The sequence below is a fragment of the Lates calcarifer genome, linkage group LG24 (assembly GCF_001640805.2).
Source record: "Lates calcarifer isolate ASB-BC8 linkage group LG24, TLL_Latcal_v3, whole genome shotgun sequence".
Lineage (NCBI taxonomy): Eukaryota > Metazoa > Chordata > Actinopteri > Centropomidae > Lates > Lates calcarifer.
This window is the reverse complement of record NC_066856.1, coordinates 3,565,853-3,582,467: the sequence shown is the minus strand read 5'-3', so window position 1 is coordinate 3,582,467 and position 16,615 is coordinate 3,565,853. Positions and strand designations below refer to the sequence as shown.

At 43.9% G+C, this 16,615-nt stretch overlaps 1 protein-coding gene across 1 annotated transcript in view; it reads right to left on the bottom strand.

The window, feature by feature from the left end:
* Positions 1-16,355, bottom strand: part of svila (supervillin a) — a 45,964-nt gene extending 29,609 nt beyond the window's left edge. The window contains exons 1-7 of the mRNA XM_051066952.1: positions 15,741-16,355; positions 11,264-11,327; positions 9,884-9,975; positions 7,980-8,043; positions 7,735-7,877; positions 6,916-7,645; positions 373-407 (exon numbers count right to left, since the gene is read on the bottom strand). Coding sequence (XP_050922909.1) covers positions 373-407; positions 6,916-7,645; positions 7,735-7,877; positions 7,980-8,043; positions 9,884-9,975; positions 11,264-11,327; positions 15,741-15,798 — 1,186 coding nt within the window. The 5' untranslated portion in view covers positions 15,799-16,355. The remainder of the gene's footprint in view (positions 1-372; positions 408-6,915; positions 7,646-7,734; positions 7,878-7,979; positions 8,044-9,883; positions 9,976-11,263; positions 11,328-15,740) is intronic.
* Between the last annotated feature and the right edge of the window lie 260 nt (positions 16,356-16,615).

Genomic DNA, 16,615 nt, shown 5'->3' with positions numbered 1-16,615 from the left:
CTTACTCTTTAAGAACCTAAATGTATTATTAAAGTTTGCCTATGATTCACTAGCCACCAAAAAACTGCCTTACTTTTACTGTTGTAAATGTTCCACTGAACACTATGCAACTGAAGTCACAGCCAAGCAACTTCAAAAACACACTGATAATTCCACTAAAGCGAAGCCATGCTTAATAGATTATTTCACCAACACACGAGTACAGAGGCTACAGTACGGTCATGAGATTTACTTTTATTGATGTACACTACGTGTGTTTGTAGAGCATCTGTTGGTGAAATAAATCCTATTGACAACTATATACAACAGTAAATATACTTGTATTCTGCCTCTACTTCTATTCTTCTGTTTTGGAAAGAAAAAACTACTTACCCTCAGTGGAAGCAAAATCTGAACTCACACAGGACCTTTAAAAGTGCAGAAAGAAAAAGACAGTCAGCAAAATCTCCTAATATCTGTGCAACAACAGCGATATTAAAGAGTGGTGAGTAGTCAGGAACAGGAACAAGAAAACTGTGGGCACATAAGAGGTGAGGAGACACAGTGAGAAGCAGTCGTTCCTGGTATGCTGGAAACGTGACAGTGAGTGTTAGAAGAAATGAAAAAGGGAAAGAGCCTAGTAAAGCAGACTAAGTTGGAGAATTAGACGGAATTACAGAAGCCTGTTCAGTTCCATGGTCTCAGGGAGTGATTACCAACAAAGGCCAATTCATGCTTCCTTGGTATGGTCACATGTGATGACCACTGCCAAAGCCCAATCAGAGGGACCTTTGGCCTTTAAGCTTCCCTGTTGCTAATGTTGTTAGAGCAAGGAGCACAATCAAGGAGAAAGTGGGTGCATGTGTGTATGTGTCTGTCAGGCCCATTGCCCTGTGGTAGAGTATGATCCAGCTCATGGTATTAATGCACTTAAGGACTTACTACATACTAGAATATTATTTAGTGTACTGTAAACAGATACTTTATGATTAATCAGTATAGTGCACCAAAAAACCTGATTAGAATCAACACTTATGTGCATCAAATGTAATAAAATCAACATTAGGTTATGATTTTCTTTGACATGCATGATCATATGGACATTTTCCAGCATTCCTCACTCTTAGCCATGCATTCTTGAGTCCAGGGCAGTACCTATCAGTCTCCTGGCGCTCAGCAGAAGTGATGGGCTGTGTCCTAAACCTCTCTGAGGTCTTTCTACTCTCCCCCGGATAGATATATTGCCGGGGCCTGCGCCCCCTGTCCCTTTCCCCTCTCCAAGGGGCCTCGTAGCCTGTGAGTACCGAGTCCACCTCAACCTCACTGCAGGGGTCACCCAAGGAGAGGGACCAACAGACAGAGTACCCAAAAGAAAGAGAAAATACAGTGTAGTAAGGGAGAGATAGAGAGGGACGGGCAGCAAAAATTGAATTATTTTAAAGCAGAGGTACATGTTTGACTATTCAGTCACACCCCTGGTTTTAAATCAAGTATATGAGCAAGGCCATGCACATTTATTGAAGGTTACAGCATGCACACGTTCATTGGCCTCAGGTAGTAACCAAACAAGTCACAGTGCCAGTAAAATAGAAAAACAAGGAGGAGGCTTGATGTTAGGTGATTAATGCATGAATGCCATTTCTACAGATTTGAAACTGCAGTAGAATCATTGTGCTTTGATGTTAACTTCACATCAGACTTAGTTGCTTGTTAGTCATTCAGTAGCCGGGCGATGTTATGTAACAAGCGTCAGTGTGAGTTCCACAGCAGCTAGCCAGTGAGAAGCAGCAGTGTAGCGTTTTACTTTGCCACCTACAGTTCATTCCTGCGGCTGGTTGGAGGGGTGGTGGTGCTCTCCATGTAGGAATGTCTGAGTTGGGCAACAGACACCCGGGTGTCATGGTGACTCTCTCCGTTACTGAAACCTTCACCCTGTCTGACCTCCCAGGGGTCGTGGGTCTGATGCTGCAGATTCCTCTGACTGGGCCCTTGTGGATCCCCAACATCTGACACTGAGCGACCCAAGGCCATGCTGGAGGTGGAGCTTCCTGGGCCTGCCTGTGCCACTCTGGGCTGGATGTGGGCTGGTGCCACCCCTTTGTGGATATAAAAGGCATTTTCTCTCTCTCTGTGCCTGTTTTCTGCTGCTTGCAGACGCAAAGTGTGCTCTGTTTCATCCCTCCTGCCTCTGCGTCTTTCTCTTGCAAGGTCCTCTGTCTCAGCCTCCCTTGCCTGGTTGAGGCTTTGCACCTTGTACAACTCAAGGTCCTCTTCCCCCCGTCCTCTCCGTGGGTCCTCAGTGCTCCTTTCCCTACGGCGGATCTCTGAGGGCAGCACTGCTTTCCTACTCCTCAGAAGGCCCTCTGTCTTCACACCCTCTGTCTCCTCAGCCTCCTCCTCCGGGGCCCGCTGTGGATGCTGCTGCTGCTGCCCCCCTCTGGATGTGGGACCAGAGGCCATGGAGAGGTAACTGGGGTAACCAACAGCTTCTTGTCCTCCCGGTTGCCCGGGTCGAGTGAGCTGAGCCTGGATATGATGGTGGGGGACTGGTGGGACTGGTGGGTCTGTGTGGTAGCGTGTAGAAGTCTGGGTGTGGTGCTGTTGTCTGCGGTACACTGGGGCCTCTGTAACATTTCCCAGCTCTGGGCTCCTCTGGCGGCCCTCCTCCCTGGCAAGCCTCTCCCTAACTCTGATTCTTCAAGGAAACAAAGGGCTGGTTAACATGTGTACAACAGAAACAGATACAGTCTGTTAAACTCATAAAGATGACTATTGGTCTAATGAAAACAGACACTCCTTCTCTGATCTAGATCAATCTTTGTGTGTACACCTTTCAACATGAAGTGGGGAGCTGATTGTTTCTGTTCTATGTTGGGCCTGGATACCAAACTTGAGTACTTAAATAACTTAACTATTCACAATTCCTGGAATGTAACTGTGGATGTGCAGACTGTTATCACTGGATTAATCTAAATGATGATTATGATACAAAATCTAATGTTATAAAGAGTGTATTTATAATGATGGACACCAGAGGTATCAATATAAGTGACACTGAATCTAACAGTAAGTATCTCAACTGTACTGTAATAGTTTTAGCATTGTTACCAAAACTCACATTGTGTTTCAGAGGAGAACTGAAGAAAAAAAGAGAGAAGATGCTAACTATAATCTCAAACCTTTAGTCACTGATAGAAGGTCAGAATTACTCTAGGAAAAGAGTAATATTGGAGCATCACAACCTTCATTAGTAGGTTTAATAGAACATGTTCCTTTAAACATTTGTTTTCACATGAGGATTAAATTGAACACAGCAACATGTGCATGAGAAATGAAGTTATGGACCAAAGCAAAGGCAGAGGGAGCATGTGACGATGAGGAGGATGATGGATGAGGCGATGTCAGCTGACTCTCGAAGCTCAAAAGCAGAGATTCTTAAACATTTGTGTCTTCTCATCAGCCCAGGACCCAAACTGAGCAAATGTAGCTTCACCCTAAAAGATGACATTACTGGAAAAGGGAAAGTGTCTCCGTTTTGAAGGCAACAGTGTTTGGTCCTGTCCTGACCCACAGTTTAAGAAGCACTGCTCATAAGGGCTGATGGGTTTTGGTAAGTTGAGCTGAATGGGAACGTGGCAGGTGAAACTGAGGGGAGACACAACCAGCTTGGGTGTACCTCGAGGGCCAGTTGATGAGGGAGTGGGTGTCGCCCTCAGCATCAGTCTGGAGGAACCAATCAGTGCTCACTATCGCCCTCGCACTGTACCAATGGAAACCCAGCAGGAGACATGAGAGTGAGTGATTGAGTGGGTGGGTAATAGTCTGGATTCAGCATTCAGCTCTTTTCTTGGAGCGCGCACACACACACACACACACACAGACACACCGCTGCATTACACACACCACTGACTTCACATTGAGTTTGACCAGAGTGAGAATGTGTTTGGCCACCAGTAGGATCTCACTAAGAGTACAAGTTCAACTTCCTGGCGAGGTTTTTCATCATTATTATGGTTTTGGAACAGGCATCGCATTAAAAAAAACTAAATAAAATATGAACAATGAAAGTCTTGTTAAATGTTAAATGAAAAGCAATTGCCACAAAACAAAAATGTACTTGTTGTACTTCTTACTTCTAACATGTTATCAATGCATCACCATATTTAGAGAGAAGGTTCTCTGTAGTCAGGACTGTCTAACTGAGGTCTTATCTACTGCAGCAGATTTTCAGAGGAAATGCCATCTGACTCTTTGAGAGCCAAAAGGCAGATGAGTCATCCTCGTCCTCCAATGCTAAATAAACACAAACAGCCTGAACTGCTTCATTAGGCACGGGCAGACTTCAGTAAAATCAAGGAGAATGTCTTGAGGACTGGAGAGGGAAACTTCAGGAGGAGGAAAGCATTTCATAAATCAAACACTGTCTTTTTATTGTAACCAGGACCAATAAGACAAAAAGTTCAATCTGATGGGAATGTAACCACATATAAAATTATACTCCCCGCTTCCTCTGATCTGGGATTAGATATGTTTAATAGCCAAGTGGATCCAAATGGATCTTAGCATAGCGAGCAACAGCTCTGATCACGTGGTACATCATAATCACAACTGTAGGATGGACAGCCTGGTAGCTGAACAGTTAAGGCACAGGGTCCCCTTTGGATTGGTTCTCTCTTTTTTAAAAATGTACTTATGCACATTGGGATAAGGCAGATTTTCCATGGGTCCATTTTTGGTCAGGTCCAACATGTAAAGACCTCTTCTGTGAGCTTTTTGTGAACCTTGGTTAAAAACCTCTGTTGACCTCTGTTCACAACATTTTACGACTCTGAGTCCTAACGTTTAACAGTTTGTGTCAGACTTGTCTGAGGATTTTGAAGGGCCCACAGATACCCTAAGAAGAGGTGAAGGGGACGCTCTCCTATTTGCTTCTTTCCTCTCTAGCCTCACTAGTCTTGATCAGGCCCAGCTGTGGGTCAGAGATCTGAACGTGGAGTCACACTGAGCCGCCTAGTAACACAACACCTTCCTGCACCACAGACACACACACATTGGCTAAGTTTTAAAAGGTGAGGGAGGGATGGGGAGAGGGGGCGATGGAGACAGGAGCAGAGACAGATAGGGCACAGTGGCCTGGTCAGATGTAGAATCAGCACTACTCAGTCCTTATTTTGCAGCAGCAATAAGTTTATCTGCTTCAGAATAAACCACTAATACTTTTACAGGTACTTTAGGATAATAAACATTTGCTGAATGCTGCCAGTTTATTGTAATTTGTGTAGCTCTGTCCATCATCGCAGTTAAGGTGACATTAGACACTAACATCACTACAGCAAAGTGTGAACAGTGGTAATAAATGAGCAGATGAACTCAGTGAATGCCTGTGCAGTTTGTTTGTACTACAGTGGATGTCTACATACACTGATGTGTTCACAGTTCGTCAGTGTGTAAAGGTCTGCTTGTACAGTCCATGTGGTCAAAAATTTAGAGCTGGACTTGGACTATGGGAAGATCACATAAACCGTAATGACCATGTGGATGGGGAAAGTAAAGTGTAATTTTGGTTTAATCTCTCAGTGCACAGGAAGCTGTGTGTGTGCCAGGACCAAACTAACATAGGGTACCATGGGGCAAAAATGAACTGTAGGCCTCTATATGAAACTCCTGACATATTCCCCCATGGTCCATTTCACCCTAAATCCCAGAAACTGTCCTGTGTTGCTGTAAGCTGGAACACTCCCCTGTCCCAGGTTTGCAGCAAGTCAGTTAATGTGTCAATATGCACCTTGCAAACATAACAGCCAATAAAATATTAATAGGCACTCAAACTAGTTTTAGGGGCGTTTCCCATTTCAGGTTTTCTTGTGTTTTACTGGTGTGTATTACCAAACAAACTGGCAGGTAATCAAATTACCACAACATAACTACCACAAAGACAATCTTGAGCCTCATGGCAACTGCCCAACGGCCCCAGACCATTAGATCTCTCCCTTTGTCCACTTGGTAAACCCCAGTGTTGCTGCACGCAAACCTACAGCTAATACAGTACAGTAAGTCAAAGCTGAACCAAGTCTTCAAACTTTGATGGATGTTAATAACAGACTGTCTGGGTAATAATTATTTGGATAATGATAACTCAGGGAGTGCATGGTTGTAATAAAATCTGTGTGATGTGCATCTTTTAGGGATGAACTTCATGCTCTGAACTTCACAGCATTGGTGAGCTGCTTGAATAGAGAATGTGGATCAGCTACAGATCCCTCATGGTTTATTCATCCAAACAGCCTTGGAAATACATCGTCCTGACAAAATAGCAACAACTCAGCCAGTCAGAGTTCCTTCTGGAATTTAAAAAGTATAACAATTTGCTATTCTGAACAAATCAACCTGAAACCTCTGGAACAGAAACGTAACACACACATTTTGTATTAATATGCCTGAGTATTTTGCAAGCCCCGCTGTAGGTCTCAGTGGTCTGCGCTCAACGATTGTTCCAGAACGAGTTCAGGTTGTCTGACCTGCTATAAAAACCACAGTCCTGCCAATAGGATGACCCTGGACATGTGTGGATGAGAAGAGGGACAGAGACAGAGATGGAGGAGGGGAGAGTCAGTGTGATGGATAACGCTGTCACAGCAAATCCATCTATTAAAGAGAATGATACAGCAGGGTTCCGGCCCACATGGAAACCATGCTTGTACCGTGTGTGTGTGGATTTGAAGGGAAGCTGGGGTCTGCACCCTTGGAGGGAATGGTCTGCTAATGAGATATCAAATATAGAGCAGGTCAGACTGACTGTTTTTACAGAAACAACTTAACATCTACTCTATTTTTAAAAGTTTAGATTACTAGGGAGAGATTTAGATTACTAGGGAGAGATACTACTTGGGTGGATAAAAAAGGATTAAAAACAAAGTGGTCATTAAACCCACTCACCCCTGTCTGTTGAGGATGTTGTGGGCCTGCTGCTCGATGAAGAGATCTCCAGGAGAGGCACCATGTTTAGGTGAGGAGAGGGAAGAATGCCTGCTCAGCTTCGGTGAACTGGGTGGCATCCCTGTGACTGGATAGTCCCTGGCAGGCACCCTGGCAGCTGAGGACAATGATGTCACATCCATGTATGAGGATGAGGATGGTGGTTCAGGAGGAGCAGCCCTGCGCTGATTCTCCAGGTTCATCAGCCTCTCCCTCTCTGAGAATGAGTCCACCCTGCTTCGACCCATCTCGTAGCTTGGGTCGGTGTGGCTGTGGTGTGGTGCTGTGCGTCCCGGCCTTGGGCTAGTGGTGGAGCTGCTGGTGAAGGAAGTCAGAGTGATGTCTCTCCCCTCTTCCCCCACAGTCTCCCCTCTGTTTCGCCTCTCTGAGCCCTCCGACTCCTTCCGGGTGCGAGTGTAGCGGGAGGGATGGTCCAAGTCTGGCTCCTGATCTAAGGAGATACCATAGCGCTCAGCCAACTGCCGACGCCGTTCTGCCTTGTAGCGGGCGATTCGTTCGGCCTTGGACTCCAGCTCTAGGCCGCTGGTGGTGGAGCCTGAACTGTGGATTGGCTCTGTGTGGATGGAGGACTGAGGGTCAGGCCTACACCGAGCTCTGGACTGTCGCTCTGGAGCCATGAGCTGCATATCTGGGCTTTCGAATCCCTCTATGCCATACTGCTGGACTGGAACTAGAAAACAGAGAGTGAGCACAAGTCAGTTATACACATACAAGCAGAGAAAAGAGACAGAAAATGACCCAGGTCTGTCCATGTCTCACCACCACAGGGTTCACAGGGGTCAGAGGCCCTGGTGTATCTCGGTGTATCCTCCTCTAGAAGCCTGTTGGCCACCAAGCTAGGCAGCAGAGACGGATGCACCTCACCCTCTATGCCCTCCAACCGCCGAGCGATGCGCTCCTTTCTACACACACACATGGACAGGAAAGAAGAAGTAGTCAAACTATCTTCCTCAACATTCTCATTCTAACAAAATGCTTTTATACACATATCATCACCTTCTTACCTGTTCATTTCAAAGTCACTTGCGCTTGTGGTAATGCCTTCAAATCGTTTCCTCAATTCAGAGACTTAGGGGGGAACAAACAACAAAATACTGTTAGAGCTTGATAGAATAAAAAACATCTGTTTTGGGAGCAGTGTCTTGTAACAACATCGATGCAGCAGAACAAGAGATATTATCTTTTTTATTCCACACACTCTTCCTTGTCAAACCTTGCTACATTAGCCATAAAGAAACTCAAACAGCAAGAGTTCTGTCAGACATTTGTGTGTTATGCTAGTTGTGGCTTATGTAGCTGTGAGCCTCAGTCAGAGGTTTGAGGAGGGGGGCTGGAGAGGTCTGGAATTTTCACTTCTTTCCACATCCACATCCCCAGATTTCTTTCATTTTCACACATGCAGTCTTAAGACCCAACTAACAACAATAATAAAAATAATAATCATGATCTCCATGAATACTTCTTTTCCAGTTGAAGACTTTTTTGATTTTCCACTTGACACACTCCATTTTGACCCTTTCTCCCTATTGCTCAGTGCTCGGGGGTTGTGGCAACATCCAGAAAACCATTGTCATTGTTCCTACTCTGATGAGCCAAATCCTGAATAAGCTGCTAAAATCATTTTTTGATATATTTTCCGGTAATACACCAAGAATAAAAAGTACTGGATTCAGAGCCAAATCAATATCTTATAATAACCTTAATCTCTCTTTAAATATTTTGCCAGTAACACAGAGGCAATCCCAAAATATGAGTCAGAGCACATCAGCCCAATTAATGTTCACAACCTGATATTGAGATAAGCAGCAGCAGAGATGAAATGTGTATTAAATGTATTAGAGACAGTGAAAAACTGGTTTGGCCTACTTACATGGCACTCCTCATTTTCCACAAGCTACATGATACAAATATACTGCACTGATTCAAAACTATTAACTTGCTAAGTTTAAATTACTGGTGTAAGATGCATTAACATTTAACTGGGAGATTCCAACTCTTTAAATTGACATGACGACTCATCACTTAGTTGGTGTTACTGCAAAAATACAGTCAGCACACTATGTCTATGGCCGGATGTAGACATCGGGTTGAAGAGAGCACATCAATCAAACAAGATTACAATTAATTTTGACCAAGTTTTTTTAGAACATTCGTAATGTTAATTAGCTGCAGGTGAATTGATATGGTCCGTTTTAACCAGAACGCTGTTAAAAATGAGAAGCCTGCTAACATTACATGAATGCTTTCTACACTGGTCTAATAAAAAAAAGAGAAAACAGCATTACTGTAAGCCTTTATTATCTGAGGTCTTTCTGTTAAGTTAAAATAAAAGGATTCTGACCACTGACAGAAAGGCATAGAAACATTTTAATTCAGAAATGTATGTTTCAATTAAATTAAAATTAAATAAAACATGTATATATATTACCAGAAGTGGTGGAATGTTAGAGGTGGAAATAAACCTATCCACTAGTGAAGCTGCACAAGATCCAGCAGTCTTCTCATCTTGGCTTATTGCCCAGAAAATTATGCCATGCAACAACTTAGTCATAACTTATAAGCTAATCAAAAGTGGCCTTCAACAGCTCATCAAACCATTATATTAACCATCCACTAACCAGGACTCGACAGACCCACAAACCTCTACAGGACCATATCTCTTTATAGGTCCAACATTTTGTATTAAATGGACCCTGTAGAGAAAATAAAGACTGTGTCGGTTCATATTGTACAACATGTGAGGACTGTGTTTGTAGAGAAACTGGTTTTAGACAAATCTTGACATGAATCCACTTGGCAATGTGCTGCTGTTGCACAACAGTGACTTTCAAAAACCTGGGAGAGTCCTGGGAGGGACATTGTGAGGGCCAGCTGCAAGCAGGCAGAAATTTAAAAAACCCTTACTCACCTTTGGGGAGACTGGCCAAGAGACTAACATCTATATCCTTGGTGCTTTTGGCTGGGTCGTCTTTTTCGTCGAAGGAGAATTCTTTCTGGAAGCTGAGGGGTGCAAGAAAAATACCAACTGTTATTGAAACAGGGCTGAGCTGTGGGAAACTGGATTTGTTTATGGACCGACAGTATAGGCAGTTGTAAGGGCCTCACTGAATGAATCTGAACAGTCATCCACATCATTAAAATCTGTTGCTGAGAACAGATCAGTTTGAATGATGCTCAAGAGTCTAGTCCATTAACCAGTGGATTATGGATGAAGCTGCATAAAGCAATTAATCATCCAAATAACACATCTGGATCTCAACCTGTAAATTTCATCAAGTTTTCAATCCCCTTATGTTTATGTAGAAATTATGAGAAGGTTTTAACCCCATCAGTCCATCGACCTCACGCAGATACACAGCAAATCTCTCTCTCAGAAACATGCTGAAGTCATTTATGGATCTGATTCCAAACCACAAAGTTGCAACACAGCTATAAAAGAACTGGCAGTAGATTATTGATGTGAAGAAATACTCAAGAATTGGGAAAACATGACTTTGTGGTTTTGTCCGTTCCAGCAACCACAGAGTTGTGAACACGCTAATATACAAAGACATTGTGGATCCTTTTCTATCATAACAGCATCTGTTTTCATGAGTAAGTATCTTCTAACGTGGGAGTGTTTCAAAGCCACACCCACACAGTTTGGCACCAACTTTGGTGTCATGGTGTCCTCGCTGCCGTAAAGGAAACTTTCTAAATGGAGACTAAGGTGTAGGCATGATGGAGCATTTGACACTCAGCCAACAACATGATGCGGAGCAATCCTGCTAATGCTGCAGCAGAGAGGTTTTACACTGCTGAGGAGCAGAGTGAGACGATCTTTTACTGTCTCACTGAGCTTGGGCACAAGCTGTATCTGATAGCACACTATCTGTTTGTTTCACAGTACTACACTACAAATGTGTGTAATGGATATTTCCATATGGTTTTGCTTGAGTCCAGGATGGGGCCTAATCCCTGTCTGTATCTTTGCTTTTTGAATTTTTGATTTTTCAACATCAGTATGTGTCAAATTAGATTTACTGTAATCTGTGACTAATTGTGATTAGGGCTGAACATTATGCAAAAAAAAAAAAAAAAAACACACTGCTTATTTTGACAGATCTTGTGATATGAATCACAATTTTAGTGGGAATTTTTGAGTTTGTGCTGAGCTGCTGACAACATTCATATTCAAATTGGCTCTCAGGTTTTTACTTAGCAGGTCTTTAACAAAGTGACCTCAGACAACAGAAATGAAAACCTGATAAGAGTGTGTTAACACACCAAGCCTTTTAGCATCTCTTACCTCAAAGCTCTCTTCTGCAGCAACCTGGGATTGCTTAGTTTTATAGGGGTCTCACTGCCGAGTCCTGTGGGCAGAAGAAGAGAATAACATTTAATCATGTCGCCCTGTTCATTCATTAATTCCAGTATGAACAGCAGAACCTTCGGTTTTAGCTTTTAATGAACAGAGAAACATTACAACTAGGTATCTTAAGGTGAACCAGCCAGCCTGTCTCTGCAGGTCTTTGGCACAGACCCACATTAATTAAGTGGACTTCCACAGAGAAAACAAATGATGTGGAAAACAATAATCTGCCTGCCTGACTGAATCACATCAAACAATAAGTGATCTGTGTAGTTAAAAGGCTTGCACCCTCAACCTCCACCCCCCCCACCCCCCCACCAACAGCGACAGACACACAAATCATCACTGCGCTTACATCCTGAGACACTGACTGTCTCCATCCTAAGTACCAGTCTATATGACATGCGTGAGGTCATAGGTAGTTTGATAGAGGTTTGACTGTCAGAGGCGTGTCACCGCCTGAGGCAGGCGCTGTAAAGTCTGATCACATGTCAAGGTTGCAGTGCAGTGAAGCTGGGACGGTGCCGGGTGGAGCCGAGCACATCACTGTCGCTGGGCAGCATTTCTGTACCCTCCATGAATACAGATAGGGGACAGCACGGAGAAACAGAGAAACCACACTTTCCAATTCACCCAAAACCTCACAAACACACTGTTACGAAGCTATGTGATAAAACTCAATTACACACACACAAGAATAACAGTCTAACCTAATAAAGTCTGGTATCTATTAGGAAAATGGCCAAAGTCAGTAAACAAGAGCAAAACGTGACATAAACACCTGCCCACAGAGAAATTCAGCCTCATTAGCAAGAGAAAGGGCATTAGTGGGTATTAAGCATCGTGAACAGTCGTGCGAGGAATTTGAGTTCTGTGGAGCATCCCTCTGAGGAATGTCTACGCCTGCTTCACTTATTGATTCCAAACCTCAAACGTGCGGTTTTGGCTGGCCTCGGACCTCAGAGTGGTCAGAGCCGTGCAATTTCAGGACAAACATGTGGTCCCACTTCCATCCCCTCCGAGTTCACCTCAGGGCCGCGTGACGCCCTCCGACTCCCCCGCTGCTCCACACCCAAACCCCTAACCTCTCCCTCGAGGACGCCCACCCCCCCAACCGCTCCCCCAGTTTCCAGATCTGTAAGTTCTTATTAAGGATGTTTGGGTTGATGCTTTAAATCCCTCCTACTTAAGCAAAACATCATTTGAGAAGAAAGATGGCTTATTTGGAGAGGGCAGTGTGCCTGGATGTGTTTGGGGATAGTCATGTATTGTTTCAGCTGGGTGGAATATGGCTGGTGAAAACACGGATCATTCCTTACAAGCCTTTGAATGATGATCCTGGTTATCTGAACTGATTGTGTTTTCTTATAACTCCATTCTAGTAAATATTTCAAAGTATAAAATAATAAATTCTGAGTGTACGCATCCTTTCCTCACTGAGACAATAACATATAATGCAACAGTCACAAACACCTACCCATGTGTACATGGCATATTAAAATCTCATCTTTATCGGCACTCACCAGCGGCTACAGAACATAATGCATGCAAGTCTCCAAGTTGTAAAAATAAAATTTCATAAGATAAATGAGGATTCCAGCTAATTGTGCTACAGTTGCTTTGCAGTTTGCTACAGCAGCTTTCCTGTGGTATATTTTGGGGCTGGACAAGTATTTTGAGGTGATTTCTGTGGAGCTGAGGTGTTTTAGAACACTTGCAAGCTCCTTGCCACAATCAACATGTCTTTGCTGGAGTCCATGTTTCCACATGTTGATAATGCCAGTGATGAGTAAAATGTTATCATGACCATTAGTCATAAAGATAAAAAATATAACACCCAAGTTGACACACACCAGAATGTTCCTAAAGAAGGAGTGTGAAACACATCCAGATGTCAACGTAAAGGTTAATTAGCTGCTAGCATGAAATAATACAAGCATCTGTCCCCTGAGGGCAGCTGTGAGAGGCTTTTGTCAAGTCTAACATATTGAGGTCTCAACAAGCCAGACCTGTAGTCTTTTTACACCTCATACAGTCTATATGCAGTGGCATGCAGGCCATCAGGGGCGACCCCCTTGGAAAGCCTAAGTGCCTCAATACATTCGTCATTCCAGACACAGACATAAAAACCTCCACAATGATCACAGATGTCACAGAGCCTTTGATGCTGGCTGTAATCTACAGAAACACTATGGCTGCTATAGCCGCAAGGGAATGCGCCAGGAATTCCTCAGTAACATGCTCCGTGTGTGTTGATGAGGCTGTAAAAGCGGCTTGACACTGATAAAACATGGGGATGAAATGATTTCATGATTCAGTGGAGTGTCATTCAGGCTCTGAAGTGAGGAAAGCCTTTTATGTGACCGTATCAAAGGTGTGAAGCACAAAGACTGTATAACACTGTCTGTACACAAAGAAACTAAACTGTCTTTGGGAATGCTCCGCTCTGATAAACTCAACTTTAACCTGGGGCTAAGGCTAAACCACACAGCTTTAACACATTACAAATAAATAGGGGCCCATTCACAAGAAACCTAGCGTAGGTGTCAATCACACAGCAATGCTTACATCACGTCGTAACGCACAAAAACACTTGGTGCAGTAACCAAAGAGGCATCAGGGACTGAGCATATGTCCAAGTTGAGATACGGGATTAACTTCAATTCCTGGGATTACAGTGAGCCCAAAAGGAAGTGTGTCACTCTTTAACTGTCTGTATTACATCACTCTACATATGCATGTGTGTCTTAACATCCCCCCAACAGTTACTCACCTACTCTACCTTCACCCCTGCCTGCTGGGAGACTCAAATTCTAACTAAAGCCTCACTGAGAGGGGCTTAAGAAGCAAAGCATTAAAAAGATGAGAATCAGAAATTAGGTGAGTTCAAGAATATAAACAGTAGACTTAACAAAAGGAGGTGACAATAAGCCAATTATGTCTTTAACACTAATAACAATGAGTATACAAGAAGCTCAGTCTCAAATTCAATTCTGGTAGAGAAACAGACACACACTACTGCTACACTGTCACATATAACCCCTCAAACAAGCTTCAATACACACACACACCCTTTCCCTAAAACCAGATTCCATGCTCACATAAAAGCCTGAAACTGTGGGCCACCTGTTGTGGATTCCCAGCCAGTTAAGCACAGAGAAGCCAGATCTCAAAACTCAGCTCTCACTCAGAAAGCATTACAGAGAAGGGTGGGAATGAGAAGCACTCAAAGAGAAGCAGACATGGACCTGCTGCATAATCATCTATGTCAAAGGTTGTGTACACTAGTGCTGGATAATATAATCTATAAATTGTCATATTTAGGCAAGTAAAATTCAATTAACCATGAATATGTTTTAATACATTAGATCACAACACTTCCTTTCTTGTGCTGACTCACTTCTGTTGTTCGACTGATGACAGTACAACAGCACTTCTGTATTAAGGCCCTGTCACATCAGAAAATGACACAGCAAAATGAGTCCACATGTCTCTTTGTGAAATATGTGGTTCTTGTTGTGATGACTACTCAAAGGGCTCACTGGTGAAATAATGTATGTTAGCACTCATCTGTCATAATAGTTTCCCATGCTGTTTTCTATTTTGCCTGAAGTCAGCCATTTATTTTTTATTACTTGACTGATTTTCTCCATTTGGATTCTCTGGCTCTCATTCTCTGGAAGATGCACTGTCATGATGGCTTGCTGTTGGTCACTGGTGTGAAGTGTTATTGTACTGTTAGTGTATTAAAGTGCACTCAAGTTAAACTAGCAGCCCATGCACTCTGCCTTTACCCCAGAAACATCTTCGCCAATGTGAGCTGACTTGCTGATGATGGCAATTCCATTTAAATTAATGGATTTGGCTGTTTTAAATGCTGGTGTGCATGGGCTGTTCCACTTTGGCCTGGTTGAACCTCTTAAATCATTAGATGTTTAGTAATATGAAATTAAGACAATTTATTTCTTGAAAATTATGATGTGAATAAATTTAGGTCAGTAAGAGATTCTTAATGTTGGTAATTCAATCAGTGTGTTGTTTATCCAGCCCCAGTGCACACATACACATAAATCAGAGCAAATGTAAGCATATATCAATACATGCAACTACACTTAAGTAAGTCTGAGTCCAAGCCCAGAAATAGCTGCCTCCCTAAAACAGTCCCCTGCACTGTCAAGAGTCCCTTATCTCTGCTACGTAGTGTCCTTGGAGGCTACAGCTGCAGTGCAAGGACAGCTGGCTGGAAAGCAGGACAGTGAGCAGAGAGGAAGGGAGTCTGCAGTTTGTTGCTTGCCAAGTCTCAAGTGCTCAGATTCCCACATCCACAACCAGAGTAACCTGTCCCTAAGCTTCCAGTCTGAGCTTTGAATCTCAGCTCTGCCCTGAGCCAAAGAGCCCCATGTTGCTTTCTTACCTTGGCTGCAAAACTTGACATGAGTCAGGTAATTTGAGATCCACGGGTTCCGGTACATTTTGGCAACAAAGTCGGGGGGAAAGGTTAAGACAGAAAAGAAGTGAAAGAGAGGGTAGAAATAGGGGCAGCTGCCTAAAAGATGATGCAGCTACAAAAACAGTCTGTCAGTGCTCCGGGACAGACAGAGAGGGAGAGAGAAGGGAGTCAGGTAGTGTTAGAGAGAGGCAGAGGAGGGAGGGAGGGGAGAGAGTAACAGAGAGACGTCCCAGCCGCAGTGCCGGCACAAGTAGAGGTGGTCCTGGTAGGCAAACAGAGGAGTGGTGAAGCTGTGGCTGCAGCTCTGCCCCTTTTCAGATCCACTCCTCCGCTCTGGTTCCTCTTGCTAACCACTGAGGGCTAACCAGTGCCCACTACAACAACAACCTGCAGGGCTAAAAGCTGCTCAGCACGGGCTAAGCTCATTAGCCAAGGCAAGCAAATCAGGCCCCATCCCTACTACGGACTGGAGCAAAGTGTCCTGCATGCTACAGAATGAGCCTCACAGGCACAGAGAAGAGGAAGGAGAGACAGAGATAGTTAGGAGTGTCCCAGGAGAGCGCTGCCTTCCCTTGGCTCACACACTCGAGTGGGATGCCAAAGAAACCGTTGCAGAGCGTCAGAAAAGGGAGGGAGGGAGGGAGAAAAGCGTGCAGGATGTGGGGATGGGAGTGGAAATAAAGTGAGCAGGGGAAGAGGAGAAAGTTAAAATGTCCCTCTCAGCCAGATGAGAAATTCCAGTCATCTCTCAGCAGGGACGAAATAAAAAGGATCAGCATGCAGAGAGAGGGAGAGAGGAGGAGGAGGAGGAGGAGGAGGAGGGACGGACAAAGAGAAGG